General features: G+C 38.7%; 1 protein-coding gene across 1 annotated transcript in view; it reads left to right on the forward strand.

The window, feature by feature from the left end:
- Positions 1–14,737, forward strand: part of ARMC3 (armadillo repeat containing 3) — a 51,460-nt gene that overhangs the window by 34,298 nt on the left and 2,425 nt on the right. Inside the window, exons 12-15 of the mRNA XM_041408627.1 lie at positions 2,614–2,782; positions 3,572–3,672; positions 7,636–7,704; positions 12,930–13,118. Coding sequence (XP_041264561.1) covers positions 2,614–2,782; positions 3,572–3,672; positions 7,636–7,704; positions 12,930–13,118 — 528 coding nt within the window. The remainder of the gene's footprint in view (positions 1–2,613; positions 2,783–3,571; positions 3,673–7,635; positions 7,705–12,929; positions 13,119–14,737) is intronic.

Genomic DNA, 14,737 nt, shown 5'->3' on the forward strand with positions numbered 1-14,737 from the left:
CTGAGGTAACCTGTTCCAGTGCTGGAATATCCTTACACTTAGAAGGGGTTTCTCAGTTTTAAATATCTCTTAAAACAAATCATGTTGTCCTGTTTTTAGTGAGATTGAATAACCACTTTTTATAGCAATTGAGTTTAACTCACTGAATTTTCTCATTTTTCATGTCCCTCTTGTTTCTGTTTCATGACAGAGTAAAAATGTTAGACAAGTTTTGTTTGTATAATTTCATCACACATCTCTGAATTTCTCTAATTTTTTATGCCATTTTGAAGTACTATCTCCCAGCCTAGATGAGGTACTTCAGGTGAGGTCATACCATCATCAAATAAAGCTCAGTAATTCTTTTCTCTATCCTGCATATGGCACTGTTCTTATTTAATCCCTTTTTTTTTTTTTACAGTATCTAAGCAGGACTCCAATTTTTGTGTCCTTCAAGTTTGACAGCATGTTATTGATAATAATACATTAAGCATAGTTTTTCAACTAACCAGGCACTACTTCATGTTATTTTCATGTAGATTGTATTTCCCTGACCTGTTCATGAGTATCCAAGTAGGAATAAGTGAAAAGACTTATGAAAGTCAAAACATATCTCAAATTCAGCTCATCTCTCACATCTACTTCTTCTGCCTATATGTTGAGTCAATTACCCTGTTGCAACAAGGATTAGATTGACTTTTCATGATTGATTCTTGACAAATACGTAATGGCTATTTCATCTCTTCTTGCTTACCTACTGATGGCTTAATAATTTGATGTGGTGTTCTTTGGACACTGAAATTTGGCTGAATGATCTCTATTATAATTTCCTTGTTCATAGTTTTTTTCAAAACTAGATAGTATCTTTGCCCTTCTCCACTCTCCAGCCATCTAGCCTAGAATTTTCCAATACAATTATAAATAGTTCCAATGTTGCTTTTGCAAATTCATAGAGTGTATGAGGTAAGTGTCCTCAGGGACTGCTAGCTGTGTCTCCTCAAACTTATCCTAGACATTTTAAGACTATTGTTTCTACCTCCTTGTTAATATTACTGCCAGGCATCTGCTTGAAACCTTTCTATGAAAACTGAAGCAAAAAAGGTATCAGACTCTTCAGTCTTTTTGTGCCATCTGTTATGAGTTTTCTTCCCACACTGAGTAATAGATGTACATTTTCCTCTCTTACTTTTAGCATATGAAACATTTATTTTTGTTTCAGTCCCTGAATAGTTGTGTCTCACTTTGCCTGTTCATCTTTCAGGTTTGTCCCTTACTTTTTCTATTTTGTTGGAAGTGTCATTCATTTCTGTTTGATTCCTGGTTTGTTTTTTTTTTTTTTTTTTGCTTTTCAACTCTTCATGGAGTTTTTGGTATAGCTGTTTTATTTGCCTGGTTTTGGGTTACCTTCCATATGAGGGTAATTGTGCCTGTAATGTAATTTGGTTTGGACCCTGCTGTACACCTTTTACCTGCCTTTCTTTTTTCATTTTCCCCTTTAAAATTGTTCCCTGTGTTACTTACTGATTATCTGCAATATGCTGTAGATATACATACAGCCTGAACTGCTCTTCCACTATCTTCTCCCACTTCTCTCTTCTGTAAGAAAAGGATGTTATTTGCCTTGCCTGAAAAACTTGTTCTCTGAAATTCATCTGAATTCATCCCTTCAGAAGTCTACATTGTAGATGTCCACAGCTGAGGCTCCCTGTGTAGTTCACAGGAATATATATATATATTGTGTGTATATAAAATTGATTCCTTGGGGCATGAAGAATATCTGCATGTGTGCATAGTCACACACAGATATTTGAACATGTACTCATACACACACATGAGAATATACAATCCTTTTTTCCTGGTGTTTTTTTTTTCATTCCTGAACAGTCTTAGAACTGCAGTATGCAATGTTTTCCTGATTCAGTTTCCTTTATTTTCTTAGTGATGTTTTCCTAAGTTTTTCAGGTCAAAACTTGTCAGTTTATGGGTTTCAACACCAGAAAAAGCTCAGGAAATTAATTCCTGTCCTCCCATGTCCCCATATTACTATTTGTTTCTATATCTATGCTGCAAAAATCCTGCCATTCTGGTGGTGTTGATATAACTCCTTGTGTTTCTATGCTTGTTCATGTTTAGCAAATATCTGTGCTCCCCCAAACACAGTAACATTGCTAGACCAGAAGGATTCACACATTGCATAATGCACAACTGAATCTGCAAATTGCATTGCACTTGCAGCTGAAAAGAGAGAGAGGTTGCCTGGACTGTATCATACAGTCGGCTCTGATCATTACTCCTTTTACATGTTTTTTCTCCCAAGTTCTCTGCAGTGCTCTATAACATCCTTCAGGATAAAAGGTTGTGGCATCCTGTCTGCATTTCTTTAGGTAGCATTTAACTACCTAAAAGAATTGCTTTTGTTTTTGCGCACTGCTTTTGCTTTTGAGCACTGTTTTCCTTCCCTAGAGAAGGAATTTTGTGCAGCACAGCCACTCCTTACTGGCCCAGAGAGCACAGGCTCAGCACTTGGAAGTGAATCTATCTTGGCCTTGGTAATGCTGAAAACTACCGCTGAGCTGTATAATAACATTTAATTAGTATTTAGTGTTTAATTAGCCTTTGTATTTTATTTATCAGTGCTTTAGACATCCTAGAAGAAATTAATTTGTCAACAAAACATAAAAATAAGTTTAGCGAAGCTGCTCTGGAAAAGCTACTTGATAATAATCTTTCCCAAAAGTACAGCCGGATGGGATATTTATCATCAAGTAATATAATTACTAATGGATTCTATGATTGTGGTCAGGTAAGCTACTCTAAACAAATTATTTAGAAAGAGTAACATTTTCCTCTTAATTTAGAAAGAGTACTGTAGCAACAGCCAAATTCTGGCTACAGAAAGTACAGCTGTTATACAGATCTCTTTTGATTATCTTTCTTAATGGATGAACTCATCTTCATGGTATTCTCTAGTTGTGATCTTCCCAGTCCTATCTGAGATGTTCAGACCCTTCCACATCCTTTCTCAGACTTCAGTTCTTCTGGTCTCTTTCCCTGCACTATACTTAATGCTAACTTGACATTATATGACCTGTGGACATTTTGTTTGTTAACTTTTACATAAGGAAGCAAAGAGTTCATATTTTCACCTCGGTCATGACCCTTTCTCTCACAAAACAAGTGTTTGTGTATAAAGACTGGCTCCAGTATTACTTATTAGCGCTGTGCTCAATTTAAATCTGAGAAGAACTTTTCAAAATATTCAGATAAATTAGAAATACCAGTCTTACTGACAATCAGTGAAATACCTGCTCCTAAAGCACTTGGTTGCTTTTGAAAATTCCATTCTATGTTGTAAAGCCTTCAGATGCAGGAACATTTCCTTATTCTGGAACTGTTTGGAATGCTTCAAACCAATAATTACAAGATAAACTATTTATAAACAATCTTTTCTAAGAAAAAATAAGGAAATGCAAATTGAGTCTTTGGTTTAGGATTAGGAATTTTAAATGTTTACGTATCTTTTAAATAGATTTTTTTCTCTGCATCTTTAACTGAACAGAAAACCTGATATTATATACTCATTTTCTTGTAGGTAAAACATGGAGGGAAATTTTTGTCTTTGGAAGAACTAAGCAAGCAAGAGCTTACTGACCGTCGGGCAATAATCTTCATCAATGCTAAACCCCAAGAAGTGTGAGTCATGTTAGATCTACTAGTATTTGTTGTAATAGGTCATCTTTTTAATGGTTTTCACTGTTTCCAGTACAAACTTCATTCTATCTGTCTGTCTGTCTATCTATCTATCTATCTATCTATCTATCTGTCTACCTACCTATCTATGTATCTATCTATCTATCTATCTATCTTTCTATCCACACACACACATATATAAATAGAGACATCTATTTTATTCCCAGCACAGTGCTTTTATGTCCTAGGAGGCAAAACATTCATATTTTATAAAATAAGAATTTGGAAAATAGCTTATTCCGTTGAGTTGCTTTATGTATCTTAGCTTTGTTGTAATAGCTCATCTTTTTAATGGTTTTCACTGTTTCCAGTACAAACTTCATTCTATCTGTCTGTCTGTCTATCTATCTATCTATCTGTCTACCTACCTATCTATGTATCTATCTATCTATCTATCTTTCTATCCACACACACACATATATAAATAGAGACATCTATTTTATTCCCAGCACAGTGCTTTTATGTCCTAGGAGGCAAAACATTCATATTTTATAAAATAAGAATTTGGAAAATAGCTTATTCCGTTGAGTTGCTTTATGTATCTTAGCCTTGAACACTCATTTATTTAACACTCTTTGATTCCTGATGATGGGATACCCAGTGTTTCATTAGTTATAAGAAAGCTTGTCATCTGCTGCAATAATTATGTCATCTGAGCTGAATGTCAACATTTGACAATGAAAGCTATGATTTGACAGTCCTCTTGTACAGACAAATGCATGGAATTTTAAGCACATCATTCCAAGGGGTGGGGCAAAGCCAAGCATTAAGCTCTCAGGCTTGATAAAGAACCTGTGTCCATTTCTTCTCTGTTTAAGTTGAAGCCAGCCTAACAAATCTTCTTAGATTTGAATGCAGGAAATTGGTATTGGGCTTGTTTAACTGGGAGCCATTTCCTATAAACAGTCTCACAGATCAAAGATTGCTCTACCAACATTTTGCAAGTCCAAAAACTTCTTCTCTGTCAACACATCACATATTTGGGTTACAGTATCATTAGCTTCCCTTTTAAGCTTGTATATGACACCATAAAGATGTCTGGGAATATCTGTGATAAATTAGACTTCCATGCTCTTTGTTGATCCCTTGAGCTGTCTTTAACTATCAGGTCTTCATTCTTTGACTTTGATACAGCTTCTTGCTTTTGCACATTGGCAGCAGCCTTACTCCCCAGTTACTATTGTATTCATCATTGGGCATTCTCAGAAGAAAAAAAGAGTTCTAGCACAGGAACTGGTAGGACTTATTGGCAGAGCTTTAAACCAGCCTGGAAGGGTGAAAGAGATAAAGCCAGGTCGGCCAGTGATGAGTGATGGGATGGGGTGTCAGTACTTGAGGAAAGGAGCACCAACAGGATTCCTCCATCTGCCTCAGGAGGTGTGGGCTACAATGACCACACCTGAAATGTGTCCACACTAATGCACCCAGCAAGAGGGAAAAACAAGGGGAATCCAGGCTTTGGCCCAGCCCCAGAGATCTGGCATCGCTGGCAGAAGTGAAACCTGGTGGGATGGCTCCTGTGCCTGGAGTGCCCTGTTGGATGGTTACAGGCTCTTCAGGAGGGACAGGCAGGGCAGCAGAGGTGCAGGGGTGGCACTCTATGGAATAGAAGGGGTAGAATGAATGGAGCTCACAGCTGCCAATAGCACAGTTGAGAGCCTGGATAAGAATCAAGGAACAAACAAATAATGCAGATGCCATCGTGGGAGTCCACCACAAACCTCCTGGACAGGACAATGATGAATTATTCTTTGAGGAACTAAGGAACTCTTCCAAGTCAACTGTCCTTGTCCCTGTGGGTCCTTCAACTTGCCAGAAATTAACTGGGACCATCACACAGCTGGTACAACCCAGGCCAGAAGATTGCTAAAAGCCTGAATGACAACTTTATGGAACAGGCTTGGAGAGATGCCCTCCTTGATCTACTCCTTGTCAATAGGATGGATCTTGTGAGCAAGTCGAGATTGGAAGCCATCGTGGCCACAGTGATCACAAAGAGATCGAGTTTAAAATCTCTGTTAACAGAAATAAAAATGCAAAAACTTTGACTCTGGACCTGAGGAGAGCAGACCTCAGACTGCTCAGGGAATTAGTGAGTAGAATCCCCTGGGAAAAAAGCTTTTGCAGATGCTGGCATCCATCAGTGTTGGTCACTTTTTAAATATCACCTCCTAAGGGCACAAGAGCAGGCAATTCCCAAATATCAGAAGTCAAGCATATAAGGCAGAAGGTCATCTTGGCAGAACAGGAATCTTCTCTTAAAAATAAGGCAAAAAAGGAAGGTGTATGCCCAGTGGAAACAAGGTCAGGTGATATGGGAAAAACACAGAACTGCTGCTGACCACTGTAGGGAGAAAATTCATGTGGCCAAAGTTTGGCTGGAGTTGAAGCCAGCCAGAACTGTGGGGGACAAGAAAAAGAGTTTTTTTCAAATATATTAATGGCAACAGGCAGTGTAAAAACAACATTGTCCCATTACAGGATGAGGATGGTCTCCTCACAAACAGGGACAGAGACAAGGCAAAGGTGTTTAACACATTGTTTGCCTGTCTTCAACAAGGATGATGGACCAAGGGTGCCCTGAGCTGGAGAACCATGACTGCAAGAATGTTCAATTCCCAGTCAACCCTGAAATTGTGCAGGATCTGCTGCTCCGGCTGGATCCCTACAAATCTACGGGGCCTGGTAGAATTCATTCAGGAATCCTCAAAGAGGTGGATGATGTTATGGCACAAGCTCTCTTGGTGATTTTTGAACAGTGTTGGGAATGGAGAGAAGTCTCAGCTGTCTGGAAGCTGGTGAATGTCCTGATTTTCAAGCAGTGCATAAAGAAGGATCCCAGAAACTACAGGCCTGTTAGTTTCACTTCAGCAGTGCCTGGTAAAGTTACGGAGAAGTTTATTCTGGGAGGTATTGAAAAACACTTTAAAGACAACACAGTCATTGGTCACAGCCAGCACAACTTCCTGAGAGTTGCTTAAGTTAAGTTGCTTAAGTCTCCATTATCCAACCTGATTTCCTCTTGTGCAAGGTAACCCATGGGTGCCATGGAATGTGGGGGCCCTGGTCCATGGCAAGCTGAACATGAGCCAGCAGTGCCCTGGCAGCCAGGAGGGCCAACCCTGTCCTGGGGGGCATCAGGCACAGCATGGCCAGCAGGGCAAGGGAGGGGATTGTCCTGCTCTGCTCTGAGCTGGGGCTGCCTCACCCTGAGTGCTGGGGGCAGTTCTGGGTGCCACAGTGAAAGAAAAATATTTAACTATTAGACACCATTTAAGGAGGTCCATGAGGATGGTGAAGGGCCTTGAGGGGAAGCCGTGTGAGAAGTGGCTGAGATCACTTGGTCTGTTCAGCCTGGAGGAGACTGAGGGGAGACCTCACGGCAATCTACAACTTCCTCACGAGGGGAAGAGGAGGGTCAGGCACTGATCTCTTCTCTGTGGTGACCAGTGACAGAGCCCAAGGGAATGGCCTGAGGTTGTGTCAGGGGAGGTTTAGGTTGGATATTAGGAAAAGGTTCTTCCCCCAGAGGGTGGTTGAGCCCTGGAACAGCTCCCCAGGGAAGTGATCACAGCACCAAGCCTGGCAGAGTTAAGAAGGATTTGGACAATGCTCTCAGGTACATGGCATGACTCTTGGGGTAGGTTCTGTGCAGAGCCAGGAGTTAGATATGATGATCTGGATGGGTCCCTTCCAACTCAGCATATTCTGTCTTTCTGTGATTCCATACTTCATTTTTGATCCCTGAATTAATGTCTGATTTATTAATAGTTATGTTATTTCTTTCACTTATATACTACCTATGAATATATTTATTGTCCTTTAAAATCCAAACTCCATTTTCATAGCTTCACATGCAAATATTAACTCTGCAAACATATGCAAAAATATCTTATTCTGTTTCAGTACTGTAGTAGAAAAGGTACAAGAAGTATCACCGTCTGTTTCAGAAAGAAGCAGCAGAGAAAGATCAAGGTATGGTTCTCAGATTTACTAGCTGTCAATGTTGTGTTATTGCTGTAACACTAAAAATAGAAGTCTGAGGAAATAGTGATAGTTTCTGAATGGAGTATGAATACCTAAACACAATGTTAAATATATTTTTGGAGTCTTTCTTTCACCTCCTATTTGCAGTAACATTCCTTTGCCTATCTTAGTGATCATTCTTCCTCTCTTCCCATACTGTATTTGAACAGCTCACACTTATTTGCTCTTTTTTTTTTTTTGTTCATTATCCCTTGGAAGCAGTGAAATACTGCTATTTTACAATTTAACAACCAAGACACAGGAAAATTACAGTAGAAGTTCCTTCTCAGCTTAGAACCTAAACCCATAAAATTTTCCTACACTGCCTACATGCCTCCTTATTTCTAGATTAAATCTCTTCCAGTGCAGTTGACAGATAACTAAAAGCTGAGAAGGGTGTGCTCAGAGCTGTCCTGTTTTTTAGGCAACTAGCCTAAAAATGCTTCACTTTTGCAGCGCTTGTCCTGATCCATACGATACACTAGGTACAGTGCTGCAGTCTGTCTCTTCATACCAAGATCAGAACTTCTACTCTTCCAGTGGAAAATTAATTTCTTCTTTTACAGAAAGAGGATTTGAGTCTGTCCCTCACACCTGCAGAGAGCTGACCACAAGATATTTGGGGTTTAGCAGTCTCTTTGTGGTTTGTTGTAGCTGATAACTAACGATGAGGTGTAATGAACAGGGTGTTTTACTTGAGCTCTTCAGGTACTTAACTCTCCTTACTTTTGCCAAGATCAGGCTTTTAGTTCTTGTCTAATATAAAATACTTGACCTGTAGTTTATTCCTGTGGAAGGAAATTGAGCCATGGTCTCCCAGCTGTCCTTTCTGTAAAACAGCAGCACAGTCATGATCAAAACAGTGCCTTCTGGAGATGGCAGAATCTGGAGATGGCATGCCAGGGGAATCCAAAAGCAGTCCAAATAGAGCCTCCTTGCCATCAGTGAAATGGTCTCTAGTCCTTGATAGGAATGTGATACAACCTACAACTGTCCTTGGCTTTTCTGTTAGCTAACTTAGTGAGCTGACTATTTATCATGCTGGTTTCTGTGGGTCCCAGTCCTGAATACCTAATTTTCCTTTCTTTATGGTAAAGGGAGCCTTGGCAATGGCTAAGGGCTGTGACTTCTAGTCAGTGATGGACATTACAAAATGCTGCAGGGTTGGAGAAAAAGGAGAAATTATGTGTCTGTTGTAGGAACTGATGTACTGTGTTTCCAATTTTTATTTTGGAGCTTGTTTATGAACTGTGATACCCTGCTGTCTGTACAGGTGTTTTATTGAACAGAGATAATGGCTGGTTTCTGACACTGCTTATATATTTCTGTGTATGTTTGCATCTGCACTTGAGAAATGAAATGTGCAGTAAAAAAATCAAGACAAAACTGAAACCTGCGTTTGATTTCAATAATTCAGTGGTATCTCCAATAGAGGAAAATCAGAAGTTACCTGGACAATGGTGTTCACTCAGCAAAAGCAGCACTAGAGGAAAAGGCTCAAAATATTATACTTTGAGTTATATTTGAATATGTTTGAATTATATCAATTTGTTTAGAACAGGCATGGAAATTATTGACAGATAATAGCTACTGACTGTGAATGTTTGAGGTTTTGACTTAAATCAGGACCCAAATTGTCAGACTAGTCTATCCAAAAGTTATTGACTTACAAGGCAGACATTCCCATTTGACTAGTTGTTTGGACTGCAAACACTTCTGAAATTCAGTTTAAATAATTTTATAGTGGATACCTGAAATGGATTTTATGAATTGCAGTGTGGAAGGTTCCTGTTTCAGGATGCCCCAGAGTAGACACAGCAGCTTGAGTGCCTTAGGAGGCCTGTCCCAGCTTCTGCCCCCTCCCAGGTCCTCCTGCTGCCCTGCTGCCCTGCTCATGACCCAGTGTGCCTATGCCAGTTTAGACAAAGGGAGCAGAGGCAAGGGGAGATGCTGAGCCCCAGTTATTTTTTCTCTGCTCCAGTGGGGAGTTCCTTCACCTTGGAAGATGCTCTAGTCATAGGCCATTTTGCATAGTCTCAGGAGCTGGGAGACCTGTTCTGACAAGATAATATATTTGTTTATTACAGTGTGTGATGAGGATACACTTGAATAGTTGCTTTCTAATGTAATTTATATCACTTACAGTGTAAATGACTGCTCTGTTTGCAACCATAACTCCTTTGAAAAGCAAAAAAATTTCTTTAGGAAAAAACAAATACCTGACTCAATTTCCCATAGTAAACCTTGGAGGGGTACAAGGAGTCCTTTCTTCAAGTATGAAATAATTGCTTTTGAATGTCATGATCAAGTTCTATGATTTATAACCCCATTGTCATTCATTTTGAATCCATAATTCATACATCATTATTATTATTAATTTCTGAGATATATGGGAGTTACTTGAAGGTCAGTAACTGACTCCAAGTCTCAAGCATGCTTAGACTTTTTCCTACATATTTTTTCCTTTGATCATATGTTTCTGTTCATCATTATTTTGCAAAGTACTACTGAACACTGTTTAAAACCATTGTTTTGAAAAAGTGATACTACTTTATATAAACCATAGTTGAAAGCCAAGAGAAAGGGCAGTTGTAATTGTCTGCTGGAAATGTTTGAATTAGATGTGAGGAAGTGCCTAGTTGATAGTTTGACATCTATTTTCATTGACAGCAACATTTTTAATCAGGCAGTTTCATATCTGATATACACATTGACTGGGCTAAAAGACTGTATTTAATGTAGACTAATAAATGTGTATTTATTCTGTCCTATGTTTCAGTACTGCATTTAAGGAAACACTCCCCAATGCTCATTTGTTCCTTTTCAAAAGAGATCCAGGACATTTAAGCTATGCAAAATGGGAAAGAACACAGGTGTCATGGCTGCTTTTTGATGGTAGAATATTGTATTGGCTGCCTTCTTCCTCCAGCTGATGCTCTGGTGACCTGTTGGACTCTTGTACTAAAGTTGCAAAGAATCAGAAACAGCTTGGAGACTATTAAAGTGCCATGAGCTCTTCTTTGCAATATTCCTCTGCTTTCACAGCAAGTAGTCTCTCGACTAGGAAGACAGCTCTGAGAAATGAGAGTGATTTTTTTCTGATGTCACAATTCCCACTGGCAAGAAAATGGGGATTAAAAAAGAGGGCAAGGAAAAAGGGCAGTAGAAGTCTCCTGTAGTGGTTACTGGTTATTTTATAGCACTGAGCTGTAAGACAGCAGCTCCACAGTTCCTTATGAGGTAAGGATTAGACAGATATGATGAACCAAAGAGTTGAGGAGTAAGACAGACAAGTGTGGAAGACAACCTTAAATCAGCTGTTCCATCAGGGAGCACAACATAGTCATACCTGAGAGAAATAAGCAGCAGCAAAAACCCCAAACAAATCACTGTTCAAACTCATCTCTCTCAGGTGTTTTGTTCCTGAAAATTGGAAAGGAGGAGAATAAGTGTGATTCTAGAGTCATTTGAATAGATAGGAATAGGAAACTAATTCTCCTATAGCACTGTGATTTAATGGTGCACTTCTCATAGAGAAAAGAAAGTAGTGGAAGGATAGAAGGGAATAAGGAGAAAAAGGGAAAATGGCAGAGAAAAAAGAATTACAACATTTGTAAATGTTGTTCTCTTGCAAACCTCCTAAACTGGACACCAGAGAGTTTGAAATAATTCAGGATTTTTTAAACACAGTATTTTTAACCATAATGTATAAATGGATAAATTAATAAGTAGATAGGTATTTAATCCAGCATTATAAGGTTCTCTGGCTGTAGTTAGTTAGAGTCAAATTAGATAAAGAAAACTGTTTGTCTGCTTTTTTCCAAGTGTAACTGTAATTAATAACCAGAACAGTTTATTTAAGAGGGTGGTGAATTTTCTATAATTTTAAGATTAAATCTTAATTGGTTATCCTTCTAAAATAATGTGCTTCGTGACACCTATTTAAAGGGCTCTTTGTGAATATGGTAAATCTCAATAGGTTAAAGAAAAGTTTGCAAAGTATTCTGAAGACAAATTGCTTGAATTCAACTACTGATAATGATGTATGCCCTTTTGCTTTGTTCAGTGCCTTCCATCTTACGAGTGCTATTCATAGTATAAATTTTAAGAATAATTTGAAGAGCATGCAATAATGATAGTGTGTCTTAGAGCCATGTACTCTAGAGGTCCTTTATTTCTTTTTTTTCTTTTTCCTTCCAAGATCACCAGAAGTATTACAGATTTTAAAAAATGAGCCAGAACTGTTAAACAAAAGAAAGAAGTTTTGTTGTATTTCACAGTAAAAATTTTCAGGATCTACACTGAAAAAAGACACAATGCTTACAAAATACTAATTTCATGTGTTCCCACAAATGAAAGATCCTAAATTCTCTGATTGTATAGACCTTAATAATATCTCTGGTAAGATAATGATTTTATAGTTGCTGCATAACTTGTGAAATGCACAGTATTTAATTTAAGCAGAACAGTAATTTCATTTATACTTCTGCTGGGTCCTTACGATGCCTGTTTAGGATCACAGTTATTTTTCAGGTCCCAAGCATTAGGAAAATAGGAAGCATGTGCAAAGAAAAAGAGTCAGCAGAAATACAGACTTGTTGTAAAATCTTTCTCTGACAAGCCATGCTGTAGTTTGCATAATGCTTGAAGTACCTGAACTTGCAAGTACAGAGGTTGTCTTTTGGAATGTCCTGTCAAGATTTCAGCTGTTCTTTTGATAACATTTTTTCCTGTATTTGAAGACCAGATTTTTATCAAGTAAAAACTTATTGGAGTTAGTGGTTTTTAGTTCATATCCATACAAAACTAAACCATAACTAAAAATATGTCCTTTATGTATAAAGTAGGTAAGTGTCTCCTCCTCTATATAATCCATACCTAGGAAAGGCATATCAGAGCCATTAAGTAAAAATAAAATGAGAATTGACAGCAATGTTAATATGGAGCTAGCAGCATTTGTTCCCAGCCACCTGCTGTGAGCATGTTCCACAAGTGTTCTCAACAGCTTTGTAGATTTTGGGTATTTGTTATCAAGAGAAAAGATATCTCCCACCTTCCATCTCTCCCTAGTCAATTTGTCTAAATGTCCTGTTAGAGAACTAATGTGTTTGAATTTGCTCTTTAGAGAATACAGTATTCTAGATAAGTGTATATTTTTTTTTTTCCTATGTAAGAAAAGGGAAAGGGAAAAAAGAGGAGGAAAAACCAAAAGAAGTTACATCTACAGTCCCAGAGGAGATAAAGCTAGAAAATTCCCCTTGGCTACCACCACCTGACTTCATTTTAATGGATTACATTAATGATGCTTCCAAAACAATTCTACCACTGACTACTACCCAGGAACAGGTTGTGGCTCTTGCACAGTGAGTACCAAATTGTATTTCCATGAGCTGAATTGTTAAAATAACTGTTTTCTTATCTAAAGTCAACTTTTTCAAAATAGTTATTTTCCTGTGCTTAAGTGGAATCCAAACCAGCTTTGGCCCAGAATACTGACATATTTAGATTTTAAGCTTCTTGTTTCTAATTTTGTTTCAATTAATTTATTTTAAAAATAAGTATCACTTGCAACAAAAGAGTATCAATTTCTCATTTAAAAAAATATTCTCATAGACAATTTCAGGTTATTTTTCACATTTGTACATCTGTACTGATTCTTTCCAGTGAACACATCAGCTGCATATAGCATCTACATAATCAAGAAGCCCCAGAGTTCCAGGTTTTGCAAAGCCTAAAAACATAGAACCCAAACCTAATAGTCAAGATGGTTGCAAGTTACATGTATCATGTCTGTTCTTTCTCCTACCATCTTTCCGGCCTACTTGGTTTTGGAACCCCTTGGGACAGCAACTCTGTTGTATTTTGTTTTCTGTAGGGCCAAAAGCATAATACAGGTTTTCTAACATAGCTTTTAAGTGCTTTTGTAATTAATATCCTGACGATTTAATAGTGCCAGAATATTGCAATAGTACATGTACAGACTGTTGGTATCAATGTGTGATTCATTGGTTACACTGACTGCTCAGCCTGGGCACCAATCACTGTCACCTCCAAGTAGTGTGTCTGTTTTCATCTTCTCCATAGTTTAACCTTTATGCCTTAGTAGTTTCCAGCCTGCCTCCTGAATCTGGAGAGTTTGGCATCAGATCCCACTTACTTTCACAAAATTTGTTACTTTTACTAACTCTCGTTTTAATGAAGTCATCTAATGTGATATGAGGAATGAATTTTCCATTGATTGCAGAATTTGACAGGACAGACATTCATCCTTAACTATCCAGCTGTGTATAAATCATACTGCCTTCCTCAAGGTGGAATCCATAAAATTTTCTTATAAATCTGCTCTTCTAACACACCAGTGAAATACTTGCAGACACAAAACCCAGTGAAACAATCATGGGAAATTTAAGTAGAATGTTAATGTGTGGGGATTTTTCTGTCTGTGTTCCATTGCAGGCGCCTGCCTGAATAGCATGTGTTGAATAGGGAATGGGGGAGAAGGCAGCTGCAGCATCCCTCAGCAGCCTGGCTGGAGTTCCCCTTGTGCTCGCTGGGGAGGAGGTCAGGCTAGATGAGGCACATCAGTAATGCTGGATGTCTCCTTTGGAACAAACACAGCACACCTTTGTGTGGTGGTGAGCATGCTGGCTGGGGCAGCATTGCCCTCTTTAATGAGGGCTGTTCATGGGCACACACAGCACAAGGGGCTGCCTCGAGCCCCACACTTAGCTTCACCCAGTAATTCCCAGCTTCAAGATACCCTGTCTGACACGCTTGGCTGTGCCCATGCTATTGCAACCAATGCTTCCTCAAGTCTAAATTTTGAAAAGTGAGGCCTCAGAGGTTGCCTTGCTTGTGCTGGGCAGAGGAACGCGTTCACTGCTTCTGCAGAGGAGGGGGATGCAGGTTTCAGCTCCCTGGCTGAAGCAATGGCTTGTGATTTTCATGTCAGCTCTGTAACGTCTTGTCCAGAGTGAGAGAC

Source organism: Onychostruthus taczanowskii, unplaced genomic scaffold (genome assembly GCF_017590055.1).
Source record: "Onychostruthus taczanowskii isolate IOZ18803 unplaced genomic scaffold, ASM1759005v1 scaffold3, whole genome shotgun sequence".
Taxonomy (NCBI): domain Eukaryota; kingdom Metazoa; phylum Chordata; class Aves; order Passeriformes; family Passeridae; genus Onychostruthus; species Onychostruthus taczanowskii.